The sequence below is a fragment of the Carassius carassius genome, chromosome 9 (genome assembly GCF_963082965.1).
Source record: "Carassius carassius chromosome 9, fCarCar2.1, whole genome shotgun sequence".
Classification (NCBI taxonomy): domain Eukaryota; kingdom Metazoa; phylum Chordata; class Actinopteri; order Cypriniformes; family Cyprinidae; genus Carassius; species Carassius carassius.
Window position 1 is genome coordinate 20,503,223 of NC_081763.1, and position 16,763 is coordinate 20,519,985.

The window sequence follows — 16,763 nt, forward strand, 5'->3', positions numbered from 1 at the left end:
TTACCTTTTATTGGAGAATAAGAATTCAATATGGGGGGAAATATCATTATGAAACAAATGTGTTTCTCTAATACATATTGGGCACAATTAACGGTACCCTTTTATTAAATGCTTTTTGAAACCTCCATTTCCCAAAATAGTTTAGGAGTTTTCTCCTATAATGCCTGATGAGGTTACAGAGCACCTGACAAGAGATCAGAGACCACTCCTTCATCCAGAATCACTCCAGACCCTTTAGATTCTAAGCTCCATGTTGGTGCTTCTTCTCTTCAGTTCACTCCTCTCATTTTCCGTAGGGTTCAGGTCAGAGGACTGGAATGACTATAGCAGAAGCTTGGTTTTGTGCTCAGTGTCACATTTCTGTGTTGTTTTTAAGGTTTGTTTTTGGATTATTGTCTGGTTGGAAGATCCAAACATGGCCCATTATAAGATTTCTAACAGAATCAGCCATTTAGTGATTTTTTATCTGTTGGTATTTGATAGAATGAAAGACACCATGTGTCTAAACAAAATGTCCAGGACCTCCTGCACAAATAAAGGCCCACAACATTAAAAATAAAGCAGCATATTTCATTGTACACAAGGGGTACTTTTTTATCCCTGTTTTCACCAAACCCATCTTGAGTGTTTTTGCTGACCAAAGAGGCCATTCCCATTTGAAGTTCCAGTCGTGTCTGACAACAGAATATGTTACTAACATGTATAACAATATAACACGAATATGTATAACATTTTATGTTGTTCAGAACTTCTTAATTTTTTCCTGATTGTGGATATGAGAATTTTAACTGTAATTCTTAACTCTGTAATTTTTAACTTATTTCTTAAAGTCACTTTCTAATTTGTGAAGCTCAATTATCTTTTGTTGCACATCGGAAATATACTATTTGGTTTTTCTCATTGTGATGGATGAATAATTTGGAATTTGGTCTTTGTTTTGTTTTCCCACCTATATTTTTGTGAAACAGGAAGCTATGGCTGGATAATGTCATGTTCATAATCACGCTGGAGTGCTCAAAACTGTGAATATGAAGGGGAATATATTTCAGAAATATTTTACTCAAAAGAACTTCTCGGGGTACCAGTAATGGCAGCGCTGTTTGAAGGCAATTTGTGTGTGAATTAGAAAATATAAGTTTCTGCAGTGTATTTAATTGTTTAAGTCCATTTCGCAATTTTAATCATCATACAGTAACCAGCAACAACCACCCCTTCTTCTTCTCATGGAAGACATGTGCTGCAGTATACTAAACGGTTTCTCGCTGTTGGTGCTTATAATGATTTTTGGGTCTTTCTCGACAGTTATAGATGCCTAATATAGTAGCTACATGTGAAAATAAATTACACACACAAAATTCACACACACAGGGGAAGTAGTGGCCTAATGGTTAGAGAGTCAGACTCGTCACCTAAAGGTGGCGGGTTTGAGTTGAGTTTGAGCATTGGCTGTGTCCACAGTCGTCAAGGGTGATTTTGCCAAGTAGCCTACAACATATTTACATCAACATTCTAATCATCCAATCAGAATTCAGATTGAGTTTTAGGCTTACAATCAGGTTTTGGTGCTTCTACACTCTTGTTAATCAATCAATTGTTAAAATAATTTCCCACTGATTTTAGGAATAAATTATGGGTAGGGTTAGGTTTAGGGATAGGGATTGAGATAAGTCTATATTTTTGGACATTGATCCAGGATCATCAAAAGATGTTGATCCAGGAACATGTCTTACTTCACGGTGTGTGTGTGTGTGTGCACTTTGGATGGGATAAATGCAGAGCACTAATTTCCGAGTACAGATCATCATACTTGGCCACGTCACGTCACTTTCACGGACACAATAAATTTGCTCATATTTGGATACATATATTTTGCATACATGTTCACATATATGTGAGACATTATACTGCATATATGTTAAATTATATGTGTAGCCAATATTTATATATTAACAAATATATATATGAAAATATATTAAAATAAATATTTACCTTTAATTGTGTTCATATATTGCTAATATATATTCCCATATATCTGTGACTATATGAGCACCATATATGTTTACATATACTCCCCAATATATGGAAAGCAGCAATTCCTGATGTATTATTCAGTATATTGTCATTACCATAATGTATTATTCTATATTATTACCAGTATACTGAAAATTCTTTAATATATTGAACGTTAATTTATAATAAAATATATTTTCTTTCTGTAAGGGTTGGCCCACTCATTTATGTGCCACTTGTGTTTGTAAAATCAAGTCAGATGGGTCACAAACGCAGAGACGGAGCTGACGCTGAACACTGATGCCTTGAAATCTGTGCTTCCATTAAAGGTCCCGTTCTTTGTGATCCAATGTTTTAAACTTTAGTTAGTGTGTAATGTTGTTGTTAGAGTATAAATAATATCTCTAAAATTCTAAAGTTCAATGCCAAGCGAGATATTTTATTTAACAGAATTCACCTACATCGAACGACCCGTTTGGACTACATCCCTCTAGTTCATACAGTAATGATGTCACTAAAACAGTTTTTGACAGTAGTTGACTAACCTCCGCCCACAGGAATACACAAAAAAGGGGGCGTGGTCTTGTTGCGCTCCGGCAGAGAAGAGGAAGAGCTGTCCTCTTCTGAAGGCCAAACAAAGATGCAATCATCTTTGTTTGGCCTTCCCGGGGACGCTGTACTTGGAGATTAATGGTTACAATTTATGTTTAACTCGGTTCCCGAAAATAATAATCCACATGTAAAACTATGTGCAGCACATTTTGCTGAGGACAGCTTGCTGAGGACAACTTCCTCAATCTCAATCAGTTTAATGGCGGATTCGCACAAAGATTATTCTTGAAAGATGAAGCAGTTCCCTCTTTGTCTGGAGAAGGCGTTGTTTATGGACCACAAAAGGTAAGTGTATTTTATTATTTAAGTTGGTGCGTTTAAACAGTTTCTGTAACTTATTACACAAAGGGCAATGCTGTTTAGCTGTGTGAACTAGATGGTAGGGCTGTGCAAAAAATCGAATGCGATTTTCATGCGAATCTCATCAGTAAAAACACTCCTGTGATTATAAGTACATCTCCAGGATGTGCGTTCAGATTAGGGTTGCCAGGTTTTCAAAACAAATCCTTCTCAGTTGCTTCTCAAAACTAGCCCAATCGCGTTTCCAGGAGGGCAGCGTGAGCTAAGCTGCTGTCGAATCACAACACAGGAACCGCTGGCAAAATCAGAACTTGTTACATATTTCTAAAGGAGGGACTTTATAGAACAAGGAAGTCATCAGCCCGTTTTTATGACAGTGAAAACAATGGTATACAGATGAATTGTGCGAAAAAACTTTTTTTTTTACACACGAAACATGGACACATATATATTACAAACTGTAAACACAATCAAAGCTTCAAAAAAACACGAAAAACGTGACCTTTAAAATCTTTAAGATCCCCAGGAGGGTGTTTAAGTATCAGACAATGTACAAGAAAAGAGATTCGGTTTGGAGTTTTGCAAGGTGACAGACTGAAATACAGAGATGACTCTAAAGGTCAAACTATAAAGGCCAAACTAAAGTCCCCTGTTTGCACAGGTTTGAACAGCAATGTAGGTCATGGTGCATGTGGTGCTATGCTAAATGTGATCATTTAAAGAATAAAGATCAACAAACTGCATTCCAAGTCGGCTCAACTCACAATTTTTTTTTTTACTTTATTTTCATATTTCAAGTACATTTGATCTTTTAATTCTCAAAACTGTATTGCATAAAGCTTATTCTCATCACTGTAATTGTAATTCTGGTACCACTCCTGACTGATTTTATTCAGAATTCTTTTTTTGTTTGTTTGATTTTTGATTTACAGATGGGAAATGAGATGTCAAGCTTACTCATTCTGATACTGAAACAAAAACAAAACATGGTACTGCAATTAACCATTATTCTTAAAACAGACATACAAAAACAATAAATAAGCCAATTAAAAATGTTCAGGATGTTTTCAGTTCTTTTTCAAGCAGGGGATAGAAACCAGGCCCCATCATCATACACCAAAAACACAGGTCACTAAACCCTTACATTTTAATACATTTAAGATGTACATTTAAAACACACACTTAAGTTGAGATAAAACATTATTTGTGAATAACAATTTTTACAACTTAGAGGGTTTTATGCAACTATCTGCCATTTGACACCACGGACCCTGGGTGCATCCACAGCGGAGGACGAGAGCCAGGCCCGGGTGACGACTCCTCCCCCTCCGGTCTTCGAGATCTCCACACGGAACCGCTTCGCTCCCCTCCGCGAGACAGGACGCGATGCTGTGATCATCGGAGACTCCATCGTCCGACACGTCCGTGCTACGTTAGCCGAAGGTAAAGTGCACACTCATTGTTTCCCTGGTGCTCGTGTTCTCGATGTTTCTGCGCAGATACCCGCGATCCTGAAGGCCGACGAGAGCCCCAGAGCGGTCGTGCTTCACGCCGGGGTTAACGACACCACGCTCCGGCAGAGGGAGACGCTGAAGAGGGACTTCAGGAGCCTGATCGAGACGGTTCGCAGCACGACGCCCGCGGCGACGATCACCGTGTCAGGACCACTGCCCACGTATCGACGAGGACACGAAAAGTTCAGTAGACTTTTTGCTTTAAATGAATGGTTGTTGTCATGGTGTAAAGAACAGAAACTGCTATTTGTTAATAACTGGAATCTTTTCTGGGAGCGTCCTAGGCTGTTTCGCGCTGATGGCTTGCACCCCAGCAGAGTCGGAGAGGAGCTGCTCTCTGACAACATCTCCAGGACACTTCGCTCCATGTGACTAGTAAAACAATTCTCAAATAATGATGACTTTTGTTCCACCCGCTTAAATGATAAAAGTAGCCTACTTGCGCTGTACAATCTATTAAGACTGTGTCTGTTCCCCGAATAGTGAGGTCAAAATATAAATTTAATGTAGGATCTAAAAAAAATCTTATCGTGATTAAACCAGAAACATGTAAAGTAAATGAACAAAAACAATCTTTAAAGTTTGGGCTCATAAATATTAGATCACTCACAACCAAAGCAGTTATTGTAAATGAAATGATCACAGATAATAGTTTTGATGTACTCTGCTTGACTGAAACCTGGCTAAAACCAAATTATTATTTTGGTCTAAATGAGTCGACTCCACCAAACTACTGTTATAAGCATGAGCCCCGTCAGACTGGTCGTGGCGGAGGTGTTGCAACAATATATAGTGATATTCTCAATGTTACCCAGAAAACGGGATACAGGTTTAACTCATTCGAAATACTTCTGCTTAATGTTACACTGTCAGACATGCAAAAGAAATCTAATGTATCTCTTGCTCTGGCTACTGTCTATAGACCACCAGGGCCATATACAGAATTCCTAAAAGAATTTGCAGATTTCCTCTCAGACCTTCTGTTTACAGTTGATAAGGCGCTAATCATGGGAGATTTTAATATTCACGTTGATAATACAAATGATGCATTAGGACTTGCGTTTACTGACCTAATAAACTCTTTTGGGGTCAAGCAAAATGTCACCAGGCCCACTCATCGTTTTAATCATACACTAGATTTAATTATATCGCATGGAATCGATCTTACTGCTATAGATATCGTACCTCAATGTGATGATATTACAGACCATTTCCTTGTATCGTGCATGCTGCATATCACTGATATTAACTATATATCTCAGCGTTACCGTCTGGGCAGAACTATTGTTCCATTCACCAAAAACAGATTCGCAAATAACCTGCCTGATCAATCAAAACTGCTATTTGTACCGAAAAATACACATGAATTAGACGAAATGACTGACAACATGGGCACTATTTTCTCTAATACATTAGAAGCTGTTGCCCCCATCAAAAACGTACTGTGCCATGGTATAACAGTAATACTCACTCTCTCAAGAAAGTAACTCGTAGTCTTGAACGCAAATGGAGAAAAACTAACTTGGAAGTTTTTAGAATTGCATGGAAATACAGTATGTCCAGCTATAGACAGGCTCTAAAAACTGCTAGGGCAGAGCATATCCACAAACTCATAGAAAATTACCAAAACAATCCAAGGTTTTTATTAAGCACAGTGGCTAAATTAACAAATTACCAGACGCCACCTGATTCAAATATTCCACCAACGTTAAATAGTAATGACTTTATGAATTTCTTCACTGATAAAATAGATAACATTAAAAAAACAATAGCGAATGTGGATTCTACAGCATCTAACACTTCAGTTTCATCCATCGCACCCAAAGATAAACTGCAGAGCTTTACAAATATAGGACAGGAAGAGCTAAATAAACTTATCACTGTATCTAAACCAACAACATGTTTATTAGATCCTGTACCCACTAAATTACTGAAAGAGTTGTTACCTGTAGCCGAAGAACCGCTTCTCAATATTATTAACTCGTCGTTATCTTTAGGTCACGTCCCAAAACCATTCAAGCTGGCGGTTATTAAGCCTCTTATTAAGAAACCAAAACTAGATCCTAGTGAACTGGCAAGTTATAGGCCTATTTCAAATCTTCCATTTATGTCTAAAATTTTTGAAAAAGTTGTGTCTGTTCAATTGAGCACCTTCCTGCACAAAAATGATCTGTATGAAGAATTTCAGTCTTCAATCTTAGTGCTGAGTTCGACACCATAGATCATGACATACTCATAGATCGATTACAAAACTATACAGGTATTCAAGGGCAGGCTCTAAGATGGTTTTAATCCTACCTGTCCGATCGCTACCATTTTGTTTACTTAAATGGGGAGTCATCTCATTTATCATCAGTAAAATATGGAGTGCCACAAGGATCCGTCCTAGGTCCCCTTCTATTTTCAATATACAATATACAGCTATATATATCAATGAGACCAGATGAAACCTCTAAATTATCTAAGCTAACAGAGTGTGTTAAAAATGAAAAAAATTGGATGACCAATAATTTTCTCCAATTAAATTCGGATAAGACTGATATATTAATTATTGGACCAAAAAACACTACACAGAATCTTGTAGACTACAATCTGCAACTAGACGGATGTACTGTTACTTCTTCTACAGTCAAAAATCTGGGTGTTATATTAGACAGCAACTTGTCTTTTGAAAATCATATTTCCCCTGTTACAAAAACTGCATTCTTTGGCAAACATTGCCAAGCTACGAAACATGTTGTCTGTTTCTGATGCAGAAAAGCTAGTTCATGCATTCATGACCTCTAGACTGGACTATTGTAATGCACTTCTAGGTGGTTGTCCTGCTCCTTCAATAAACAAGCTACAGGTAGTCCAAAATGCAGCGGCTAGAGTCCTTACCAGGTCAAGAAAATATGATCATATTACCCCAATTTTACAGTCTCTGCACTGGCTACCTATTAAGTTCTGTATCAGTTACAAATTATCATTACTTACCTATAAGGCCCTAAATGGTTTAACTCCTGCGTACCTAACTAGCCTTCTACCACGCTACAATCCATAACGCTCCCTAAGTTCACAAAACGCTGGACTTTTGGTAGTTCCTAGGATAGCAAAAAACACTAAAGGAGGTAGAGCTTTTTCACATTTGGCTCCCAAACTCTGGAATAGCCTTCCTGATAATGTTCGGGGTTCTCTCTCTGTTTAAATCTAGATTAAAAACGCATCTCTTTCGCCAAGCATTTGAATAATGTATCTTAAATTGTGAGTATAGTTGTATCTGATCAAATGTGCATTCTTATTATTTAGCTTGGGTTAAACTAATTAATTTTACTTTGTTGGAACAGCAGCTATGCTAATGATGTCTCTATTTGTTTCTATGTTTTGCTAACTAGGATTTACACAAGCTCCAGTCTGGATCCAGAACCCCTGAGAAGAGATGATGCTGACCCTCAGAGGACCCCAGATAATGCTAAACCTGAATCAACAAACAGAACTAACAAATATTGCTACAAGTGTGACTGCATCATATAATAATAATTATTAATTATTAATAATATTAATAATGTTCATCATCTGGCTGACTACGACTTGTATAAATTTTTTCTACAAATCCTGTCATACGTGCACAAACTGACAGTCACCACTTATAAGCTATTACTAAATATTGTAGAAACATAATTTTCTGTAAAGTTGCTTTGTAACGATTTGTATTGTAAAAAGTGCTATACAAATAAACTTGATTTGAATTGAATTTTCCTCTGAGAAATTTATCAGTGAGAAATACTGCTTTCTTTGTCTGTGTGAATTCACATTCTTACAGGTCAGAGATTTGGCTGATGCCATGAAGCTAAAAAACCCCCACACATATAAAATGTGTGAATTTCCTGTGTGCCGCTAACAAAGGAAACAATAAACCAACTCTGCGCTAGTCCCCTACAAGCAACAATTACTGCGATTTACAAGTGACAAAGCATTAATTTGTTTCCATTCAGATGTGCAGGCTTATTCACCATACTATTTCCCTGAAACAATGTGGTGAGATGCTGAGTCAGTTTACTGTTCCTGCAGAGGAATCCTTGAATGTTTGGGCACCAGTAAAACATCAACAGGCATGTCTGTTAAAGACTAGTAGCTAATGCAGCCAGACACTTGATAGGGGCATGTGTCACCAGTATAATAAAATTATTCATACAAACGTAGAGATGAATCTAACAGATAAAAATAGACTGATTCAGAGGAATGGTGCCCTTGTACTTTTTAAAGAACAATGGTGCCAGTTCAGACTAAATCAATCAAGCCCAGAGCATTATTAAATGCTTAGGTTTACCACAGCCTAGGCCAACAGATGCTCTTTGAGTTCATTTTGCATTATAAACTCAGGCTGTTACTATGGTACTATGATGATTTAGTTCGTTATCTGTTGTTTTCTTATATTCATGAACCAAAATATAATTACAACTGTGTTTCCCATCTAGCCCTGAGAGACCCAATTCAGAAAGTCTAAAGATAAAAGCATAATGGTGTTGACATGCAATATACTGCAGTCTAAATTACAAGAAATATTCACACATGATGGTAAAAGGCTGAGTGACCGAAATAATGTAGCAGAATGTATGTATATCATGTAACACTGTATATATTAAATTAAAAAGTGCCTTCAGGGTGAGTTCATACAAGACTGTGACTGACAAGTTGACAAAGTGTCCTCTGTTTTATTGACACACTACAGAGAAAAGAAAGGGTGAGATCATTTGAGATGTTTGTTGTGTAAATATGAGGGATCTCTGCACATTGGGACATGACAGAACAGGACAGCATTGCTAAGTACATACTCTCAAATGTATAGTAGGGAGAATGTATATTTGATCCCCTGCTGATTTTGTAAGATTGGCCACTTACAAAGAAATTAAGGGTCTGTAATTTTTATGGTAGGTTTATTTTAACAGATAGAGACTCAGAGAGAGTAATCCAGGAAAAAAAGTAGGGAAAAATCATTATATAAATGTTAGAAAATGGATTTGCATTTCATTGAGTGAAATGAGTATTTGATCCCCTACCAACCAGCAAGAGTTCTTGCTCACACAGATTAGTTATGTCCCTAAGTGGAACACAGATTAGTCCTGTCACTTTGAGAAGTTACTCCTAAAGTCAGCTCGTTAGGTGTATAAGACATCTGTCCTGTCCACACAATCTATATCTTCCATTCCAACCTCTCCCACTACCATGGGAAAGACCAAAGAGCTGTCAAAGGATGTCAGAGACAAGATTGTAGATCTGCAAAAGGCTTGAATGTGCTACAAGACCAAGAGGCTTGGTGAGAAAGAAACAAGTGTTGGTGTGATTATTCGGAAATGGAAGAAATACAAAACAACCATCAGTTGGCCTTGGTCTGGAGCTCCGTGCAAGATCTTGCCTCATGGGGTAATGATAATCATGAGAAAGGTGAGAGATCAGCCCCGAACTACATGGGAGAAGCTTGTTAAGATCTTAAGGCAGTGGGGACCACAGTAACCAAAGAAAACATTGGTATAACACCAATACACCGCAATGGGCTGAAATCCTGCAACGCCCGCAAGGTCCCACTGATCAAAGAAGGTACATGCTACCACCAAGGCAATAAATGAGTGGCTCAAGAAGAAGCACATTAAGGTCTGGCCTAGCCAGTCTTCAGACCTCAGTCCTACAGAAAATCTGTGGAGGGTGCTGAAAATTTGAGTTGCCAAATGACAGCCAGAACCCTTAAGGATTTAGAGAGAATCTGTAAAGAGGAGTGGATCAAAATCCCTCCTGAGGTGTGTGCAAACCTGGTGACCAACTACAAGAACAACAAAAACAACAAGTGTAAGTTTCTGCACCAAGTACCAAGTCATGTTTTGCTTGGGGATCAAATACTTATTTCACTCACTGAAATGCAAATCAATTGCTAACCTTTATATAATGTGTTTTTTCTGGATTTTTTGGTTGGTATTCTGTCTCTATATATTAAAATAAACCTACCATAAAAAGTACAGATTATTAATTTCTTTGTTAAGTGGGCAAACTTACAAATTCAGCAAGGGATCAAACAAACATTAACCCCACTGTACAGTAGGTTGCATCACATGCACTTTGGAATTCTTTTATAATAAATGTTTTAATTTTTTCATGTTGTCACAATAACTGTGATTTTATAATAATTATTGTTAGTTCCAAATCAATTTTCTTTATCAGCTAGTTTTAATTGGTTTATCATAAAAATAGTTGTATTGTATGTGTCCTTCAGTTGTCCTCAATGTGAAAAGATGGATCTCGAAATCATACAGTCATTGTTGGAAAGGGATCAAATACACAAAAGATGCTGGAAAACCAAATAATTTGTGGGACCCCGAAGGATTTTCCTGAAGAACAATGGGCAGTTTCACTGTTCGGGACAAACAGTTAACTCATGAACAACTATCACAAAAAAAAAAAAAAGATTATTTTCTTCTTTAGACTATAATATGCAAATGTATTTTATGTGAAATATCTTATCCTGTGGTCTGTTCTTCACACGTTGCTAACTCAGCTGGATTTGACCGTTGGTGATTTGGCATGATCTTGGATTATTTGGTTCTTCAAAGCTTATCCTGGACTTGCTGTCATAACAGGTCTGTAAACTTAAACCTGCTCAGGAGCAGGCTTATTTCATGTAAACAGGATTAGATTGTATAATTTTAAGTGGAATTAATATTTAAAATATGTCCCAGCCACTGCTACTCTATTACAAGAGTGCCTTACTAATCCGGGGAAAAAAATTAAAATAATTTAAAAATTAATTTGAAAATAATATTATAATGTTATGTAATCTATAATACTATAGACACAGCCAGTTTTACTCACTGAAATATATATTCGTGATAAAATTATAACTTTATAATTGTATTTAAGTCTTACACACATGCTGTACAGTTGTGCATTAATTTGATTTGTGGCAGCTATTATGGGAGTGGCTTAATGGAGAGCAGGAGATGCAGATAACTTGATCTTCTAACAAATTAAAAAAATTCATGAATTGCTAATTACAACACTGAAATAAGTAAAGCCTGTACAAATAGTATAAATCATAAATATAAATAATTTCATGTTTCATGTTGTGAATGTAATGAAATCATGTTAAAAAAAAAATTTTTGTCAGGTGTCTTTTTTAATTATATGATGTAGTTAAGTTGTTGTCTTGCCACCATCCAATCATCGTTTGCCTCCTCAAGTACAGAGGAAGAAAAGAAGAAAAATCTCAAATAAAGTCATGCCTTGTGTTTCTTCGATAGCCTAGCTCTCTAATTGAAACTGATACATCAAGAAAAAACAGGAAAAACTGTGAGAAGCTTAGCACAGAGTAAAGAGTATCTTTGTCAGAGAGACACTTCAGTTATCTGAGTTGATCTGAGCTTTAAAGCTTAAATGTGTCAGTTTATCTCTGGTAAAATGTTTACATAAAAAAATGTAGGTTGATTCCTCTGAAAAATGTAAACACTCTAAATTTGTGGTGATATCAAAACATCCCAGCCTGACACTAAAACAGCCCCTCAACCAATGATGTGAGTTTGGGGCAGGGCTATGTGTTTGACTGACCAATGAGAGACAGGGGAGTGTTTGGGAAGTTTGCTTGAATACAGTCATAATTTTGCAGTTCTATGTGGTCATGCTAACAGAAATGCATAGCTTTGCAAGACTTGATAGTGATGGTGGATAATCTTTAACTCCTCGCCAGATTCTTAGCCACACACACCCTTTGTGAGACAAAGTGCCCTTTATCAATCCATGACATTCCAGTGTCCGCATTCAGTAATCACTAAACTAACAGTCTTGAGTGACTAAGATAAAAACCAAAAGACCAAACCATCTGTCAATTTCAGTGTCAAGTGCTGTCAAAGGAGATGTTTTAGCACGTGAAATGTGTGACATGGTACTGAAAATGACTGTGATCAACCCTTCAAGTCGACATGCCTTTGGAGCAAAGAGGAATTTCAAAGATCTCTCGGCATGGTTTAATTTCACAGGAGTTTTGTGTGGCGGCTGACTCACCTGTCAGTTCGACTGTGATGACAGGGCAGGTCAGAAAAGGGGATGGAGGCAGTGAGGGAAAAAGAGCTAGATACTGCTAAAAAAAAAGTGCTATAGTTCAGAGTCTCTATTGCCCAAGTAATCTCTGTTGGGCAATAATCCAAAATAAATGTTTAAGAAAGAGATTCAATCATCTGCTCAAAATTATTCACTTACATATGAGACATGGGAGACATTTTTTTTGCATTAATTCTTAAAGAATTTTACATGGACAGTACACTACAGCATGCGATCCAGCATGCAGAAATTGGGTTTTCACAGGTAAACTTAGTTAATGATGTCCAACAAGCAAAATGAAGGAAAAAATGACTCATAGCTGTTCAGGAATCAGAAGTTCATCCAAGCATTAAACTGTTGCAGAAAGAGCTGCTGCGATTAATAAATGATCTGTATGATTTACGCCGTCTATGCGTGAACATGTCTAGCAGAGTCTTATTGTGCTGATGTTTGATTACTTCACATTGTGAGTTATTGATTTACCTCAAGTGCTCAGGGTGTGTTAAACGACAAAGCACATGTGCACGTGCATTTCAAAGTGTTGTGTATTCTCTGAAATACATAAAACAATCAAAACAAACTTGAATTGCTTATGATTTTCAACAGTACTTCATTCCGAATCTGTTTGGCTTTCTTCTTCGGCAGAACACAAAAGAAGATATTTGGAAGAATAGCACATTTGTATGTTTCCTTCTATGGACAAAAGCAGTTGAAACATTATTCAAATTGACAAATAAAGTCATACAGGTTTGGAACAACATAAGGGTGAGTAAATTATGACAGAATTTACATTTTTGGGTGAACTATCCCTTTAAGCACCATTGTTCTTTCAGTAAAGGCCAAGGTTGTACTTGAGGGATATTCTCTGAATGAGATCACATACGCTGTGTGCTGCCAGAGAAGGAAAGAGAAAAAGGACTGATTACATGATCCAACATGTGTGTGCTAGAAGTTGGTTGTGCTGTGACAATGACTTTGGTAGGCCTGAGGAAACACTACATTCCTGCAAAATCATTGTGTACACAGAGAGTTCGGCTTGAGCATCGAGATTATAGGGAAGAAACATGCGGCTGTTTTAAATGGAAGGGGACTATGTAGTGCCGCAGGCTCCGTTGCACAACGAAAGGGAGCAGTGTGGTTAAAGTTGTGAGAACAAGCAATAAATGTTCTCTGTACTACATAGTGTCTAAAAACATAGGATGTCCTGTGAAAATGGTTGCACAAAGGAGTTGCTGCAATCACTGTAAATGTATAGGCCAGCCTTAAGGTTTTCTTTTAGGGTTGTAAGGTTTGTCTTTCTACTAGAGTCTCAACCAAAAGTGATTTCAAAAAAGTAGAATACTAAAATCACTGTCATTCTGATTACATGCCTTCAAGGTCAGGAAAAGTATAATTACAATGCTTATTATAAAAATACATTAAAACCCCCAATATGGGGTGGAATGAGGGGGTGGGGGGGTTCTTGTGCTTTCTTTTTTCATTCAGTGGATTTTTCAACGTATCTGTAAATGATAACATTAGGGAAGACTGCAAGTTGCATATTTAGTTTAGTGTGTATTTTAACTTGTTACCAAATAGAAGCTAAGGAACAGTACACTGTAAATGAATCATGTTGTATCATGTTTTTTTTTATGGAAACTTAAGCAATTTTGAGGCTTGCATTGAGGAACTGATTAAGCTGTTAAAAATAAAGAAGAGCTTATTCTTATGGGTGGTATATTAGGACGATTCTAACGGCACGACAAGGGAGAAGGGGGTCGGAATGCAAATCATTTTTTACATTTTTTTTTACCGAGGGCGACACCAACCCCCCCAGAACGCGATCACGGAGGGGGCCCAGGAACCACAGTGGCGCACCTGTGTAATATTGTAACCATGTTTTTTAAGTAGTTACCACATATATAACATGTTTACAGTGTAGCGTCTGCCAGAGGTTACCATAACAGCATGCTGCTTGCGCCTTTCCCTTGCGATCAGTTTGTGCGGTTCGTGTCGATAAACCATGATGAAAAAAAAAATATTTACAAAAAAAATTTTTTTTTTAGATAACTGTAATTTTTCACTGCGCTACAGCCAAGATACTACAAATTGCGCAAAAAAAACAAACAAACAAAAAAAAACAATTCAATATATTTCCCGCTCGTTGCATAACATGGCGTTTAAACTTCGTTTAAAAAGTGGACGTTCTTTTAGAATAGTCGACCACCCTAAAAGTCATGTTATAATTTTCTAAATTGTAATCATGACATTCTTAAGAAAATAATTGCAAGCAAGAATCTAAAGCATTGTAAGAAAGCTGGACATGTTTATCCACAAAAAGATATTCAAAATAATACCATATAATAATATATAAACCAAGTAATACCGTATAAACCAAGTCGAAAAGGTATCTGACTCACCCTGATGGAAAATGCAGAGCATACGAGCCAAATCAGATTCTCATCTTAGTTAATTGAAACTATGGGAAGTCATTATCAGTTCATCTGCATATATTTGCATACATATTATATAACTTTAAATTGAATATCACATCGCAAAATAAAAGTAAAAAGGAAAGGATTAAAACATTAGGCTTGTTTTCACTTTTTCATAAGATCTACGTTTATTGCTATTTTTTAAGTGTAAATGCCACGTCAGCTGTTGACACTAAACCATCAGTGGTCCAGTACTTACCAGAGTTGTTTTTCTTCATGTTCATGTGGTCCTTTTTATCCTAATAATGTCGACTTTACTCTATTAGGTCCGTATCTGCGATTGCAACATCTGAAAAATGATCGATCGTTGCGTAGAAGTTTTCTCTGACTGTCCGCAAAGCACATGTAGGCTACCACGATCAAAATATATGTATTTTAAATCGTCCTTATAAAACAACCAAATCGGTTGGAACTAAACTCCTATACACCTCCAGCTTTACCTGTCCCCCCCCCCCCACACACACACACACACACCTGTGGATAACTCCGCCTTATGGAAAGTGATAAGACTATACACACACCTGAAGGTCTGACGCTGCAACTGCAGGAGTAGTTGACAGATAACATGGACATTAAATATTATAAATATGATAAACATGGACACAAATTTTATACAGTTAAAAATAATAAAAACAATGAACAGTTATGACAAACAAGTTATGAAAAAGATAATATACAAATATCAAAATACATATTTCCAAATATTATTAAATTTTTTACATTTTTAAGATTTAGAAACTTGATAATACTGATATTTTAGTATCAATATCATATTTTCAATCAATCTTACTGAGTTTTAACCCATGAGAGGCTCACGAGAGTTTGCACTAATGTTCACATGGTGAGAACTGGATGTTAACCAGTCAACTGTAATGTTTTTGTGTGTCGATAAACCAGGGCAAAAAAATATTTTAATATAGATTTACAAATAATAAAAAAATAATAATAATCTTAGATAACTGCCATTTTTCACTGCGCCAGTGGCAAGAGACTACAAATTGCGCAAAAAAACATTTAACAAAATAAACATTTTATGTTAATTATAAAAATGATGTTGCGCAAAAAAACATTTAACAAAATAAACATTTTATGTTAATTATAAAAATGATGTTGTTATTTGTAATCTATAGTAAAATATATTTTTATTTTATAAAAATATATTTTTGTCATGGTTTGACACGAACCGCCCAAACTTATCGCAAAGTTACCATGTTGTTATGGTGACTCTGGCAGACGCTACACTGTAAAAAAATATATATATGTGTTATCTACTTAAAAAATATGGTAACAATATTACACAGGTGCGCGGCTGTGGTTTCTGGGCCCCCTCTGTGATCGCGTTCTGGGGGGTTGATGTCGTCCTCGGTTAAAAAAAAAACCTGTAACCTGTGCAATGTTTTTGTTTAAACAGCAGTGGAAACAAGTTTGTGTATTGCAGTTTTTCTGTTAACTCTTGAACCATAACGACATTTCACACAAGTATATATATATATATATTTCCCACTCGTCGCATACGTTTTAACACACTTTTAAAACCAAAACCTTGCACTGGTTACACGTTTCCAGTCAATGTAAGCACACATTACACCAAATGTTTGACTTTTTTTCCCTACAGAAAATACTTTTTGAAAACAGACTTGATGGCACTGTGTGACATTTCCCCAGGTACAAAATAAACTTTACTAATGTAGTTAGAGGGAACTGACTTTTTGCTTTTTTTAAACCCACACATTTTCTCACACATCCTCTTGTTTCTGGTCAAATGATCACAACAGTTTTTCCCCAGATGCAT

The 16,763-nt window shown here is 36.6% G+C and overlaps 1 protein-coding gene across 1 annotated transcript in view; it reads right to left on the bottom strand.

Annotated features, from left to right (window-relative positions):
• The window catches only part of LOC132149248 (septin-9-like), a 98,885-nt gene extending 83,675 nt beyond the window's left edge, over nucleotides 1–15,210 (bottom strand). The window contains exon 1 of the mRNA XM_059558314.1: nucleotides 15,171–15,210. Coding sequence (XP_059414297.1) covers nucleotides 15,171–15,195 — 25 coding nt within the window. The 5' untranslated portion in view covers nucleotides 15,196–15,210. The remainder of the gene's footprint in view (nucleotides 1–15,170) is intronic.
• Between the last annotated feature and the right edge of the window lie 1,553 nt (nucleotides 15,211–16,763).